At 40.2% G+C, this 14,017-nt stretch overlaps 1 protein-coding gene across 1 annotated transcript in view; it reads right to left on the reverse strand.

Moving 5' to 3' along the window:
- The window catches only part of LOC306883529 (disintegrin and metalloproteinase domain-containing protein 19-like), a 46,949-nt gene extending 36,217 nt beyond the window's left edge, over window positions 1–10,732 (reverse strand). The window contains exons 1-3 of the mRNA XM_079438843.1: window positions 10,444–10,732; window positions 10,188–10,300; window positions 9,417–9,487 (exon numbers count right to left, since the gene is read on the reverse strand). Of these exons, the coding sequence (XP_079294969.1) occupies window positions 9,417–9,487; window positions 10,188–10,300; window positions 10,444–10,633 (374 nt within the window). The 5' untranslated portion in view covers window positions 10,634–10,732. The remainder of the gene's footprint in view (window positions 1–9,416; window positions 9,488–10,187; window positions 10,301–10,443) is intronic.
- Between the last annotated feature and the right edge of the window lie 3,285 nt (window positions 10,733–14,017).

Consider the following 14,017-nt stretch of genomic DNA (forward strand, 5'->3'; position numbering starts at 1 on the left):
AGAGCATCCAGTCCGGTTCCACCCGAGCTAGAGCCAATGTACCGAGGTCCAACCCCTACAATTCCAGACTTCGTACATCCAAACCCTAGAGAATTCTCACGGCTCAAGATAGCCCTGGAAAATATTCTCCCAGCTACAGCCACGGAGAGATTCAAGTTCCAGATACTGACTGATCACCTCAAACTAGAGGAAGCCATGCTTATTGCCGATTCTTACAGTCATTCACCACAACCCTTCACCAAGACCATGGCAGCATTGGATCAGCAATACGGGCAGCCTCATCAGCTCGCGCTGCAACGCATAGCAGAGCTTATGGATGGTCCAAACATAGCCAGTGGGGACATTAAAGCTTTCCGACTCTTCGCCCTCAAGGTTCGTTCTCTCGTAGGCATGCTAGAGCAACTGGGAAGGAAGGGCACCTTTGAGCTGCAGTGTGGCTCTCATGTCTCCCGACTTTTAGGAAAGCTGCCGCACGACCATCAGAGACCCCAAGCCAGCTGCAAAAAGTGCCACCATCCTGTTCGGAACAGAGAAAGCGCCTCCTCCGACAAAGATGACACCTACAGCCAACAAACCTCCTTTAACTCCTTACTGCCCTTACTGTGACCACCATAAACACTCCCTCAACAATTGTAACAATTTTAAGCAGCTCACCGTTGACCAGAAAAGAAACTGGATCAAGGACTGCAACAGATGTTGTCGCTGCGGGAGGAATCATGAAGTTTCGGAGTGCAATCTAAGAATGCGCTGTAAACAGTGTAATAGACGCCACTTACTGGTCCTTCATGATATCAACCTCAGGAGTGTGGACATCTCTAAGTCTCCCTCAGAGGAAGGTACTTCTGCTAATGCCTGCCTCCTCAACACTATGAACGAGATACTTCTCATTCGCAAGCCCCCTGCCAGCCGAAAGGTTCTTCTGAAGATCGTCAAGGTGATCCTCCGAAACGGAGCACACAAGATGAAAGCGTATGCCGTCTTAGATGATGGTTCGGAGAGGACCATCCTTCTGCACAATGCTGCCCAACAGCTGGGTCTAAAGGGTCAGCCAGAAGATCTTCCACTCCGCACTGTCAGGCAGGAATTACAAATGCTCACTGGTGCAGCCGTGTCGTTCCACATCTCCCCAATGTCTCAGCCCAGCAAGCTGTACCGCATAAAGGATGCATTCACGGCCCAGCAACTGAGTCTTTCTGAGCATACACATCCTGTTAAAACTTTGAGGGCAAAATATCACCATCTCCACGGGCTTCCTTTGAGAAATTTAGAGGCAGTTTGTCCTGTCCTGCTTATTGGATCAGACTACCCCCACCTCATTACAGCAGTGGAACCAATCCGCCTCGGCCCACCAGGGGGACCAGCAGCCATCAAGACTCGCCTTGGCTGGACTTTGCAGGGCCCTGTACAGCACCTGCAACATGAAGTCCTTGGACAACAGTGTCTTTTCACCTCAACGTCACCCCCAGAAACTGATCTTCTCAAACAAGTTGAGAGACTTTGGCAGATAGACGTGCTCCCCTGGCAAAGCGAAAAGATGAGCACAAGATCCAGGCAAGACCAGGAGGCAGTGAAAATGCTGGAGAGCAAGACAGTGAGAGTAGAGGTGGAGGGTGTTAAGCGCTATGCAACCCCACTTTTGCGCGTTAAGCACATGCCTGACCTCAAGGCCCCCCAAAATGCTGTTCTTCCTCAGCTGAGAGCCATAGAGAGAAGGCTAGCTAAAGATCCAAAGCAAGCAGCTGCCTACACAGTAGAGATCCAGAAACTGGAGCAGGCAGGCTATGCAGTCAAGGTGGAACCAAATACTGAAACATGCCCATCCAACACCTGGTACATTCCCCATCATCTGGTCCAACACAACGGGAAGAACAGGGTTGTGTTTAACTGCTCGTTTCAATATCAGGGACAAAACCTCAATGAGCTCTTGCTCCCTGGACCTGTACTAGGTCCACCTCTTCTCGCAGTACTACTCAGATTCAGAGAACATTCCGTTGCTATCAGCAGTGATATTCGGGGGATGTTCCACCAAATTCGATTGCTTCCAGAGGACAGGCCACTTCTGCGATTCCTCTGGAGGGATCTAAAGACAAAGGAACCACCCAGCATTTATGAATGGCAGGTTCTCCCTTTCGGCACCACATGCAGCCCTTGCTGCGCAATCTTTGCCTTACAAAAACATGTCCTGGATCACAGCCAACCTGGGGAAGATGTCCACCATTCTGTCCTGAAGTCTTTCTACGTGGACAACTGTCTGCAGAGCTTCACCTCAGTGGAAGAAGCCAAGAGTCTTGTTGACAAACTCAGGAGCTTATTGGCAGAAGGAGGTTTCGACTTGAGGCAATGGTCTAGCAACCATCTGTCGACCATAAATCATTTACCTCCTGAGGCCAGATCAGATGGCACTGAACTTTGGATTTCACAAGGACAGACTAACACTCAAGAATCTACACTGGGGCTCCTCTGGAATCACCAAACAGACACGCTTTCCTATAAGTATCGCCCCATAGCAAACACTGAGACTACGATGCGCAACATTTACAAAACTGTGGCAAGTCAGTATGACCCAATTGGATATCTCATTCCCTTCACTACCAGAGCCAAGCTCATAGTGCAGCGCCTTTGGGATAAGAAAAGAGACTGGGATGACCCACATTTGCCTGCAGATCTTTTACAGGCCTGGGCAGAGTGGGCTGAGGAGCTACCTGCCTTAAAACACATCGTCCTCCCCAGATGCTACACCAGCCCGAGCGGAGACACAGACATGAGCCAGAGAGAAGTACACATTTTCTGTGATGCCTCCGAGCGTGCTTATGGCTCAGTCGCTTACCTCCGCACAGAGGATCAGCATGGGGAGGTAGAGATGGCCTTTTTCACAGCCAGATCACGGGTGGCACCAAAGAAACAGCAATCAATTCCACGCCTGGAACTCTGCGCCGCACTGACTGGGGCACAGCTCGCTAAAGTAGTCAGGACGGAATTGAATCTCCCTATACACCAGTTCACTCTTTGGACTGACTCCACCACAGTCCTCACATGGTTGCATTCAGACTCTTGTAGATTTAAAGTGTTTGTTGGAACCAGAGTTGCCGAGATCCAGGACATTACAGACCAGCACACATGGCGCTATGTACCATCCACACTAAACCCAGCAGATGACATAACACGGGGGAAAAGCTTATCCAAGCTGGGACCAGACAGCCACTGGTACCAAGGGCCATCCTTTCTCAGAGATCCTCAAAATTTGTGGCCAGGAACCCCACATCCGGAGGCTGCAGACGAAGATGAGCTTCGTAAAACAGTTCCCTGTCTTCTTACCTGCTTCACCACGAACTTCTCATTCCCTGACATCAGCCAGTATAAGACCTTTGATGAGCTACTGGAGTCCAGGGCCTGTCATGGGGCGGCAGGCAATAGTCCGTCAGCTGATGACTACAGAACGGCTGAAATCAATGCTCTACGACAAGCTCAGGAGGAGTGCTTCCCCTCTGAACTGGAGCAGTTAAAGGCAGGTAAATCACTTTCCAGAAGCAGTAGGTTGAAGACTCTAGCCCCCGAACTTGACAATGAAACTCAGCTGATCAGAGTTGGAGGTCGTCTGCGCTGTAGCCCTTACCTAGATCCTGACGCAATACACCCCATTGTCCTCGACCCAAAACACCCAGTCTCTAAATTGCTCATACAGAGTTATGACACTAAACTCCACCATCCGGGCCCTGAGAGAGTCTTTGCCGAGCTTCGGCGTAAATATTGGATTCTCCGAGGCAGAGAGGCCATCAAACGATGTCAGAGCAATTGTATAGACTGTCAGAAGTGGAGAAAAAACCCTGAAGTACCCAAAATGGCAGACCTCCCCCCAGCTAGATTACGTTTATTCAAGCCCGCCTTCTACTCAACAGGAATGGATTGCTTTGGTCCGTATATTGTCAAGGTTGGTCGCAGAAACGAAAAGAAATGGGGCATCCTGTTCAAATGTCTAACTACCCGGGCAGTTTACATTGATGTTCTTCATAGCCTCGACTCTGATTCTTTCCTCATGTCTCTCAGACGATTCATCTCTAGACGAGGTAAGCCATTCGAGCTGTTATCAGATCAAGGGACCAACTTCAAAGGTGGAGAGAGAGAATTGAAGGAAGCATATGCAGCTATCTTCCCAGAACTGCAAGAGCAGCTGGCCAGCCAGCAAGTACAATTCCACTTCAATCCCCCTAATTCTCCACACTTTGGCGGCAGCTGGGAAAGAGAGATTCGCTCCCTAAAACAGGCCTTGATGACAACACTCGGTGCCCAGTCTGTCACCTTTGAAGTGCTTTACACTCTGCTGGTGGAGATCGAAGGGATCTTAAATTCCAAGCCACTGGGCTACACTTCATCTAACATCTCCGATTTGGATCCCATCACACCAAACTCCCTTCTCATGGGGCGGCCAGATTCATCGCTTCCTCCTGTGATATACCCAGCATCTGAACTGATCAGTCGACGCAGATGGCGACATAGTCAAGTCCTCGCCGACCAATTCTGGAAGCGCTTCCTCAAGTTCTACCTTCCTAGCCTCCAGACCCGCCAGAAGTGGCAAGATGAGAAACCGGACCTCCAGGTTGGCACCATCGTCCTTATCGTTGACCCGCAGCTGCCCAGAGCACTCTGGCCAGTAGGCCTGGTGTCGAAGGTATTCCCTGGAGCAGACAGCAGAGTAAGAACAGCTCAAGTTAAGGTGGGAGAGAAGGTGTACACACGGCCAGTCGCCCGCCTCATCCAATTGCCTGCCATACCAGATTAAAGCTACTTTGACCAAGTAAAGGACATGGGCCTTTTTATTGTTGTGCATATTTCCTCCTGGAAATCTGGGGGCGGCTGTAAAAAAGGCCAAGATTAGGTACATATTTATTTGTCTTAGTTTCCTTTAAGGCAAGCTGAAGTTGACGCATCAGTCTCAGCACCCGTTCAGCGAGCCAATCAGCGCTCCGAACAAGATGCGCAGGTCAGCTCCCCCGCCCATTAAGCAGAGTTAGACTGATCGGGAAAGCATACTGAGGCAAGCTGTACTGTAGCGATCGTAGCACTTTATCTTGCTAAAGTTGTGTGCGTGCCTAGAAAGTAAGTAGCCGCCTGTTGATGCATTGTTCTTTAAATGTTTATGCGCATTTACCCTGCTAAGTTAGTGTATGTGACTGACGAGTCCGAAGTAGCTTGTAAAGATGTTTGTGTATACGTCTACGTACTAGTTAAATCACATATATCAGTGTTATGTTCAGAAGACATAATCTATGTATCCTCTATCCATCATATGGTTTGTTTGATATATATATATATATATATATATATATATATATATATATATATATATATATATATATCTATATCGCTCATTTTTAAGAGTTAAAGTACGCGCTAGACGCATGCGCACTAATGCGCTAGACAGAGCGGCTCCATCTCTGTCCTTCGTGCTGAGAGGTGTCAGATTTCTACTGTTCAGTATTAGTAATTTCTCTCAGCACTTTCTCATCTATAATGGCACATTTGTTCTCCTATTTTCACTGTATTAATCATTGTGTTTAACATATTCATTGTGGAAATTACTGTTATTATATCTTACTCATATTCTTTTATTGTTATTTGTATTCTTATATTTTTATTTGTAGGAAACCACACACACATGCAGATCTTGTGGTGACAATAAATGGGTTAATCCCGCATAAGTCTTTAACCGGACGCTTCGTTTGTGGGTCTGTTACCAACCGGCAAATTCACTTTAAAGGAGAAGAGCTACCAGTAGCCACTCATTTTTACACTGACTATAATTTCAAGTTTTATAGGGTTAATGCACATTCCTGGACTTATTGAGAATGATTTGTTGTTGCCCAAATGCTAGTCTTAATTGTAATATTTCATCAAAAAGAGTGAAACCACCAACCGTCTGACTAATTTTCAACCTAACACCCATTTTTTACAATCCAGTCAACTCCAGATGGTAAACTCAAGTCTTGCTCTAAATAATTTCTATTTGATTCCAAAATATGATGCACTATAAAAGCTAATTTTTTGCGAATGCCATTTCAGGTTGACTTAAAATAAATCACCACTAGTGACCTAACAATGATTATGTATCATTCTGATGTCGCAAGCATTTAGACAGAAACCATTAAGGAGGACCCGGCGTCAGACCGAAGACTAATGTATCCTCTGAGATCTGTCAGCCCTATGGAGAGAGAAAACAGACAGAAATGCAAGAGGGATAGAGTGAAAGAAACTTCACTGGCAGGTCAGCAGACAGTCTAAAGTCTTTCATGAATTAATGCATATGGGTGCAAAAGAGAACGAGGACTCTAGTTTGGGGTTCACTGCTACTTTGGAAAACTCGAGCCCGAATAACATCTCTCGACTGACCTTCAAGTCATACTACCCCAGACTCGCCACCCTCAGAAAAACTGAATCAGCAGCGCCCTGCCTGGATCTAAACCCAATCACCTCCTCTGGGTCCATGAGGGCAAACATTCATTAGAGTAAAAGCCTGGATACTCAACACAGCACACGCACACAAAAGCTTTTTCCTTCAGACTGTGATGGATCTATCCTGGAAGACAGCCACTGACTACAGATGCCTGGAGATTCACAGATGCTTTTTGATATTCTGTGCATGAGCACTTACTTTTAAATGGAGAAAATAAGATGTATGACTAAACAAGAAGGCAGAAAGCACAGAGATTAAGCTTCATATGTTTAACATTTACACCACTGACAGCCAAACATTCCCCCGAATCAACTATACTGCAGCAACAAAATCCTTGAAAAGCTAAGAAACTTAAGAAAGCATTATATACCAGCATTCTAACATGGATTGCACTGGATTATGGAGTGTATTTCATATAAAATTTTAGCTGAAAGTCCTCATTAATGGGAAAGTTAAAATGAAAGTTAATGTGCATATAAACAAAAACAGTCAAACTGGCTTTAACTGTTAAAGATTTATCAGTTCAGTATGTAATTGTGTATAAATGAGACCTCAGTGAGAGTGTGAGAGAAGCTGAAATTTCTGATATAATTTCCTGCACTCGAAATCATCTGTCAAGAAACCTAATTAGCATGGATTTTCTTTCCCACTGAGTGACCCATCGGTGTAGATGGAGGTTAAAAGGCTAAACAGAGGGATACACTAGTTCACAGGCTTTCAGAAGTAGGAATGACTCATAGTAAACACACCAAAGACAGAAAAATATCTCTAATTAACAAGAAACTTGACCCCAATTAGTATTAACCCAAGCCTTTGTACAGAGATGGATATCTTTAGAACCATTTCCCTTGCTTTTATCTTGTCGCACAAATATTACAATTATCCACAAGAGAAAATTAAACCTAGCTTGTATTAATAATCAGTGCTTGGATATGAATGCAGGGATGAGAGTGGTATAGCTAACAAGGCACTGATTTTGCAACAACCTTAATCGATAAACGGTCCACATAAAAGAAAATCATACTAGTACTCAAACCCTCGGCATACAAAAATAGCTCTGCAGAAACACCAAAAGTAGAAATACATATCAGTGCTACTCAAATAAAGTGCTGCAAGCACGAAGTATAACTTGGAAATTAGTTAACATTAGCATTTTAGCATTTCAGGTTCAATTGTCCTGAGGTCAGTGGGTTTGTTGATGGGTTTTTGGTTAAATGTCTGAAATAAGGTCTGAGGTTAACACAAACTCAAGATATTATGTCTCATTCTACAGCATAAAATACATTAGTAAAACCAACTTGTGATTTTTTTTTTTTTTTCTTGTCTTCAAAAAGGCGGTTGCTAACAAGTGGCTAAATGGGTTTAAACGAGGCCTACTCAAGCTGCTAACTATTTCTCAACAAATGCTTACATTTATGAAAATCCAGCATTTCCAGTTATTCTATATTTCTGCAGTACTTCATACACAACAGAACTGAAACAATATTACTTTGTATGGATATTATCTATTGGTGCTGCTCTTCAAAAGACTGCTGTTAGGATGTTGCTCAACATTAAATGTAAAACATGTCTAAATTCTTGCAAATGATCAACCACATCCTTCCTAAAAATAAGCTGACACAATGTAGTCCTCGTGAAACAGTGCTAATTGTTTTTATCACACCAAAGAACGTTTTACACAAAGCTGCATCTGTAACAAATGCCCAGAGCAGGGTGTCGTCCCCTGAGCTTCTCAGTCAGACACCATGGAGTTGTACTCTTGATGGATCTTCAGTTGGTAGCCAATGGCTTTTCCATCTGCTCTGATTTTCAGATAGTACCTTTACTAATGTGACACCACTTTAGACCACGGCAGAGTTGCACCACAGCCGTTCACAACTTCTTACTTAAATGGAAAATATAGTCCACACTAAAGGCTTAGTAACAACTAGCTAGTGTGTAACTAACTCTGTACTTTATTCGGTTTCACAATTTGTACTTAAGGCAGAATGTACACTCTAAAATTAAAGGTTTCAAAAGGGATGCCACAGAAGTACCATTTTGGGTATAGGAAATAAATACATTTTTGGTCACACTTTATTTCTAGGTCCAATTCTCGCCATTAACAAACCATTAATTACAACTTTTTAAACAATAAACTCCTAATTTGCTAATTAATAGTATATTAGTTGTTAAGTTTATGTATTGGGTAGGATTAAGAGATGTAGGATATGGTTGTGCAGAATATGTGCTTTATAAGTACTAATAAACAGCCAATATATTAATAATGCATGCCATAAGCAACTAGTTACTAGTGAGAATTGGTCCCTAAAGTGTTACCGAAATTTTAAAGAATACATGAAAGAAATATAAGAATAAATTAAAGAATACATTTTATTAATTTTACACACACACAAAAAAGAATACTTATGCTCCCAACCACTAGAATATGGAAATAACTTAAATGTACTTCCACAGTGTTGTATGAGTAAAACAAGAACAAATAACTGCCAAGTGGCTCAGACTTCAACTTAATTCATTGAAAACAAGCTTTCATACCACACTGGCAGATATTTGTTCTTGTTTTGTGCATAAACTTAAATTTTCAATATTTCAGTTTTTAAAGACATTTTACATTTGGATCCCAAGTAAATGTATCTTGATTTAAGGAAGATTAGATTGTATTGGAAAACAATAGTAAACCATGTGCACTCAGCTTCCTGTGTCCTGGAGCAGGCGTATCAAATCTCACTCCCATATGGTTTAATACTCGTGCGGTGCAAACGCACTCCATCAACACATGCACATCTGCTTGTGCCAAAATGAAAATGGAAACCACGTAGATGTGTATTTTTGGCACAATGCTATGAACAGCCTTTCATTGCGAATATATCACGACACCTCCAGTTATGTGATATGTGGCTACAGTGGAGTAAAGCTGGACAGTGAATGGAGATGCTTATTTATACGACTACACGCACAAACTCACTCATTTCTCTGGAGCTCTAGAATCAGATCTTCTCCTCCCACAGTAATTTTGACCTCTGCCTCAGATGGATGCTGGGAAGGTAAATCAATCAGTTTAGAATAGAATTACCCAATAAATTCCATTATGCAAAAACGTAGATACATGATGATGTTAAAAAAAATACAATGAAGTCGTTTTACAGGTATTATATATACAGTGGGGTCCAAAAAAATGAGAGCATACTGAGAGAAGAAGAATATATTGTATATTCTGTATACGATATATATATATATATATATATATATATATATATATATATATATATATATATACTGAGAAAAACTCAATTAAGCAAATATAAACCAAATATATGCTAGAAACAAAGATTTATTCTAAGATTCTTCGAATATTAGAATATTCATAATTCTAAGTCAATTATCACATAAGCTACTTTGTTAAATTGATTAGTTGACCTGTGGTTTACTAAAGGTCAAATGTTTTTGCTTCTATATAAACACATGATGATTTTTTAAATAATTTTGTATAACACACAAAAGAGTTCATGGCAATATACCAAGACTTTTGAAAACATTTTTTAGTTAAACTTTTCACTGAAATTGTTATTCTGAAATATTATGTAGGCCTACTGAATTCGAAAATTAAAATGTTTGATTCACAAGCCATCTTATGACAAATGTGGAGTTTGACAACATAAAGCACAATGAACCTCTGATGCACAACTTCTAGGAATATTCTCATTCTCAAAACAACACTACTTGCAGTCAGCATTACCTCAGAGCCCTCATGAGATCTTTTGTGTCTGGCTGGGCTGATCCACTGTGGATAAGTGATAAAGTGCTCCGGGTTGTCATGGATGCGAGATGAGTCTCTATGCCAACGTTCATCTAATAGTGCAAAAAAAAACAATCAATCACGCGACCAATAAACAATCAATCTAACACAATTTATTGCCAAAATGTATTGACTTCCACGAAACACAACGAGCATCCGATATTATTTTACATTGACTATATATAATAACACTCACCCGTATGTATGTCCTCGCCATGTGCAGCGCATCTTAAAGAGAGATGTAAACAACAACATAACAACAAAAATAATCGGAACTGCACTGCGCCCGCGACCATGCAGCGATTCAAATGCACGCCCTGAAGCATCATAAAACGTAAAAATAAAAAATGCACGAAATAAACGAGCCGTGCACGATGAATTATCATAGATTATGAACAGCATTCATGATGAACAGCACCGGTATGTGTGTGTCTGTAGAGACCGCAGAGGCAGCGCATCTTTACAGATTTCTATCACCCTGATACAAGCACCTCCCCTCCTCACCCCATTCATAAAAAAAATCTATCTATCTGTCGTTCTGTCTATTACATTGTCACGTCTTTACTATACTAACAGATCCCTACAATAAAAAATACATGATTTATGATGAAAAAATCTTCAATGGCATGTACAGTTGTTGCAGGGGCTGGATGGGGTCCTCAAGTGACACACAGCAGCTACAACAGCACTTATGTTTTATTTACTTTTTCCTTTTTAATCGAAAAGTTCCCAAACGCATTAACTGTATCATGAAATATCTTGATTCTCACCTTTATAGATTATGTTAGTTGATCTAATATATAGTATATAATGATCCAATATAGCCTTATATGAAATAAAATCTTCTGTGGCACCAAAATGAGTGACGTGTAATTCATTAAACTAAAAAAAACTGAGATTTCCATCAGCAGCCTGCATGCTGAGTGAGCTATAATACTGAAATATTAGTGGTAAAAATATCGTTCATGCTTGGTCTTGAAAGGCATTTACAGTTGTTACAGTGACGGTGTGCATTCGCTGTTATAATTTAAGCACGAAACAAGGTCAGGGAGACTATATTACACACATAATAATAATATACACCTTGGCTTCAAAACAGCTAGCACAGAGAGTAGTGTAGAGGGGAGATGTTGGTGCTTGCGGTGATTCATTAAAACTAGAAGCACAGATAAGGAGAGAGAGAGATTTCATGATCAGACTACATGCTGCATGAGCAATAATTCTGTGACTTCATCCAGTTGCATCCAACATCAAAGTACAGGAAGGACCAGAACAGCACACGCTACACCAGATCTTTGAAAAAATCAAAGCTTTGATATTAAATTTTTAAAGCAAACATCTGGGTTCCAGTGGGGGCCAATTTGTAACATTAGGCCTATATGCTTTTATATATATATTTTTTATTTATTTATTTTTTTCATCCAAAAATTGGCCCCATTTACTTCTATCATAAAGGCCTCACCAAAACTTTATTATTATTTTATAATTTTTTTCTTTTTTTTTTAAGAAAAAGGGGGCACAAATCTAAATAATTTTTGTTGTAATCAAATACAACAAAATGCCATAAATGCTGTGGACTGAGATTAACCCGAAATATTTCTTATTCATTAAATGTGCCCCATTGTACAGGATATGTAATGACACTGAAATTTGGCTGGTGAAAATCTTTAAGTCATCACCACACAGAGAGGAAACAGTGGGGGGTGAGGTGAAACAGATGCTCATCCCTGCAGGAGAGAATAGGCTTGTTCGAGATGAACTACAGTAGCCTGCCACCGCCTGGCGAGAGGAATTAAAGGCAGCGCCTTTTTGCACTAAATGTAAATAGCAATGGATTCTGTTAACGTCAAGTGAAAATAGCAGAATTTTTTAAAGATATGCTGTTTACAATAAGTGCAAATAGCGGTGGATTCTATTTACACTATGTTAAAATAGCAATATTTTCTGCTATTTATACTACTTATTGCAAATAGTGGCAATTATCTGCACCTCAGTATTGTAGTACATTATAAAACAGTATGCAATAATAACATATTGAGTGTAAATTATAGTTTCAATTATTAAATGGATCCCAGCAAACAATGACACCAGTGGCAAGCGGAGGGTCTGTCCTGTGTTCTAATGAGCTCTTACATGACATCTTTGTTTTATAATATATTTTAAATGTATGTTTTACATTACATTTTTACAGTATTAGAGTTCAAATGAATCTGAAGCACTGAATAAAAATGAGAGAGTTATAATTAAGTAATTATTATTGTTCAGTATAAAAATACTGCAAGCACATTTTTAAATTAAATAAATACTTTGAATGATCATAAAAACAACAGTACAAAATCTCATAAAAATAACAATAAAATAAAAATATATAATAAAATAAAAATAAAAGTGCTACTTTGCCCCACTATCACGTGCGGTTTGCAGTTTACACCTATGTATGAATGGGTCATAAAGCTACAAAACGATTAAAATTCAAAATGTAAAATGTAAAAAAAATATATTTTTTTAGTTGTTTATGTTTATTTAAATGCTTCGTGACTGTGACGCGCTGCAGCTGAGGGAGTTACCATGGAAACGGGGCGGCAACTTTCTAACTGACAGCTGCAACACTCCGTCTCTCGCTGCTGTTTTCACAGTTTTCAGGTGAGTATAGTCCCTAAAATCACACAAATATTACATACAACTGTTCCTGACACTTTTCTTACTAGTAATTGACACGCTACTGTTGAATATTTAGGTCATAAAGACAGTTTAGTGCCTTCGAAAAAGTCCGTTAGCATCTCAACTGTTTTCAGACAAGGTATGCTAACTCTGTATATTGAGCTCTGATTTATCAAAGTTTTGATCACATGTTTATGTGTAGATGGGAAGTTTTAATAGCTTTGTACAGGTTTTTTCAATCGGTTACTGGAATTAGACGAATTTATTTAGCCTAAAATATGGGCTGTAACTTTCCTGTTAATCGGTGACTTCACTTAATGGAGCGTAAATTAACTGAATCTAATTAAAATGTGATTTGATATTTTATGGCAAACTATTATTGATAAAAATTGTTGCAACAGATTAGAAGCTCCAAGATAACTATATTTCTGAAGGAAGCTGCTGACAGAGATGTGGGAAACCGGTAACATTAAGCTGAGAAAGCTCATTAAATCACTTCATATGCATTTTTTCATTACATATTTGCATGTATCACGATACATCTGTTACACTTCTTTATTAAAGTTATTTTAAGAAGGTTTTGACATCCAAACATGAGTGAGTGATGTTAAAATGTATTTTATTTCTGTGATCAGAGCTGGATTTTCGGCCTCATTACTCTTCAGTTTTACATGATCATTCGGAAATCATTCTAATATGCTGATTTGCTATTAGATTTGAAAATATTTCTGATTTGTATTTTGTTTTGTGTGTTATTTTTATTTTTAGGATTGCTTGATGAACAAAGTTTAAAATTAACAGTGTCTATTTGAAACAAAAATATTTACTCTCACTTCTCATCAATTTAATGCATCCTTGCTGAATAAAAATATGAATATCTTAATAAACCTCACTGACTGCAGACTTTTGAACAGTATTGTACACTACCATTTAAAGGTCTGGAATCTATTTAACAATGAATCGTGGAAAAAAAATCAGTTTACACTAAAATGTTTATCAGAACATGTGTTTTGATAATAATCAGAAATGTTTCTTGAGCAGCAAATCAACATATCAAATTTATTTTTGAAGGATCATGTGACACTGAAGACTGGAACCGCGGTCAGGCC

The sequence above is a fragment of the Barbus barbus genome (genome assembly GCF_936440315.1).
Source record: "Barbus barbus genome assembly, chromosome: 17".
Lineage (NCBI taxonomy): Eukaryota > Metazoa > Chordata > Actinopteri > Cypriniformes > Cyprinidae > Barbus > Barbus barbus.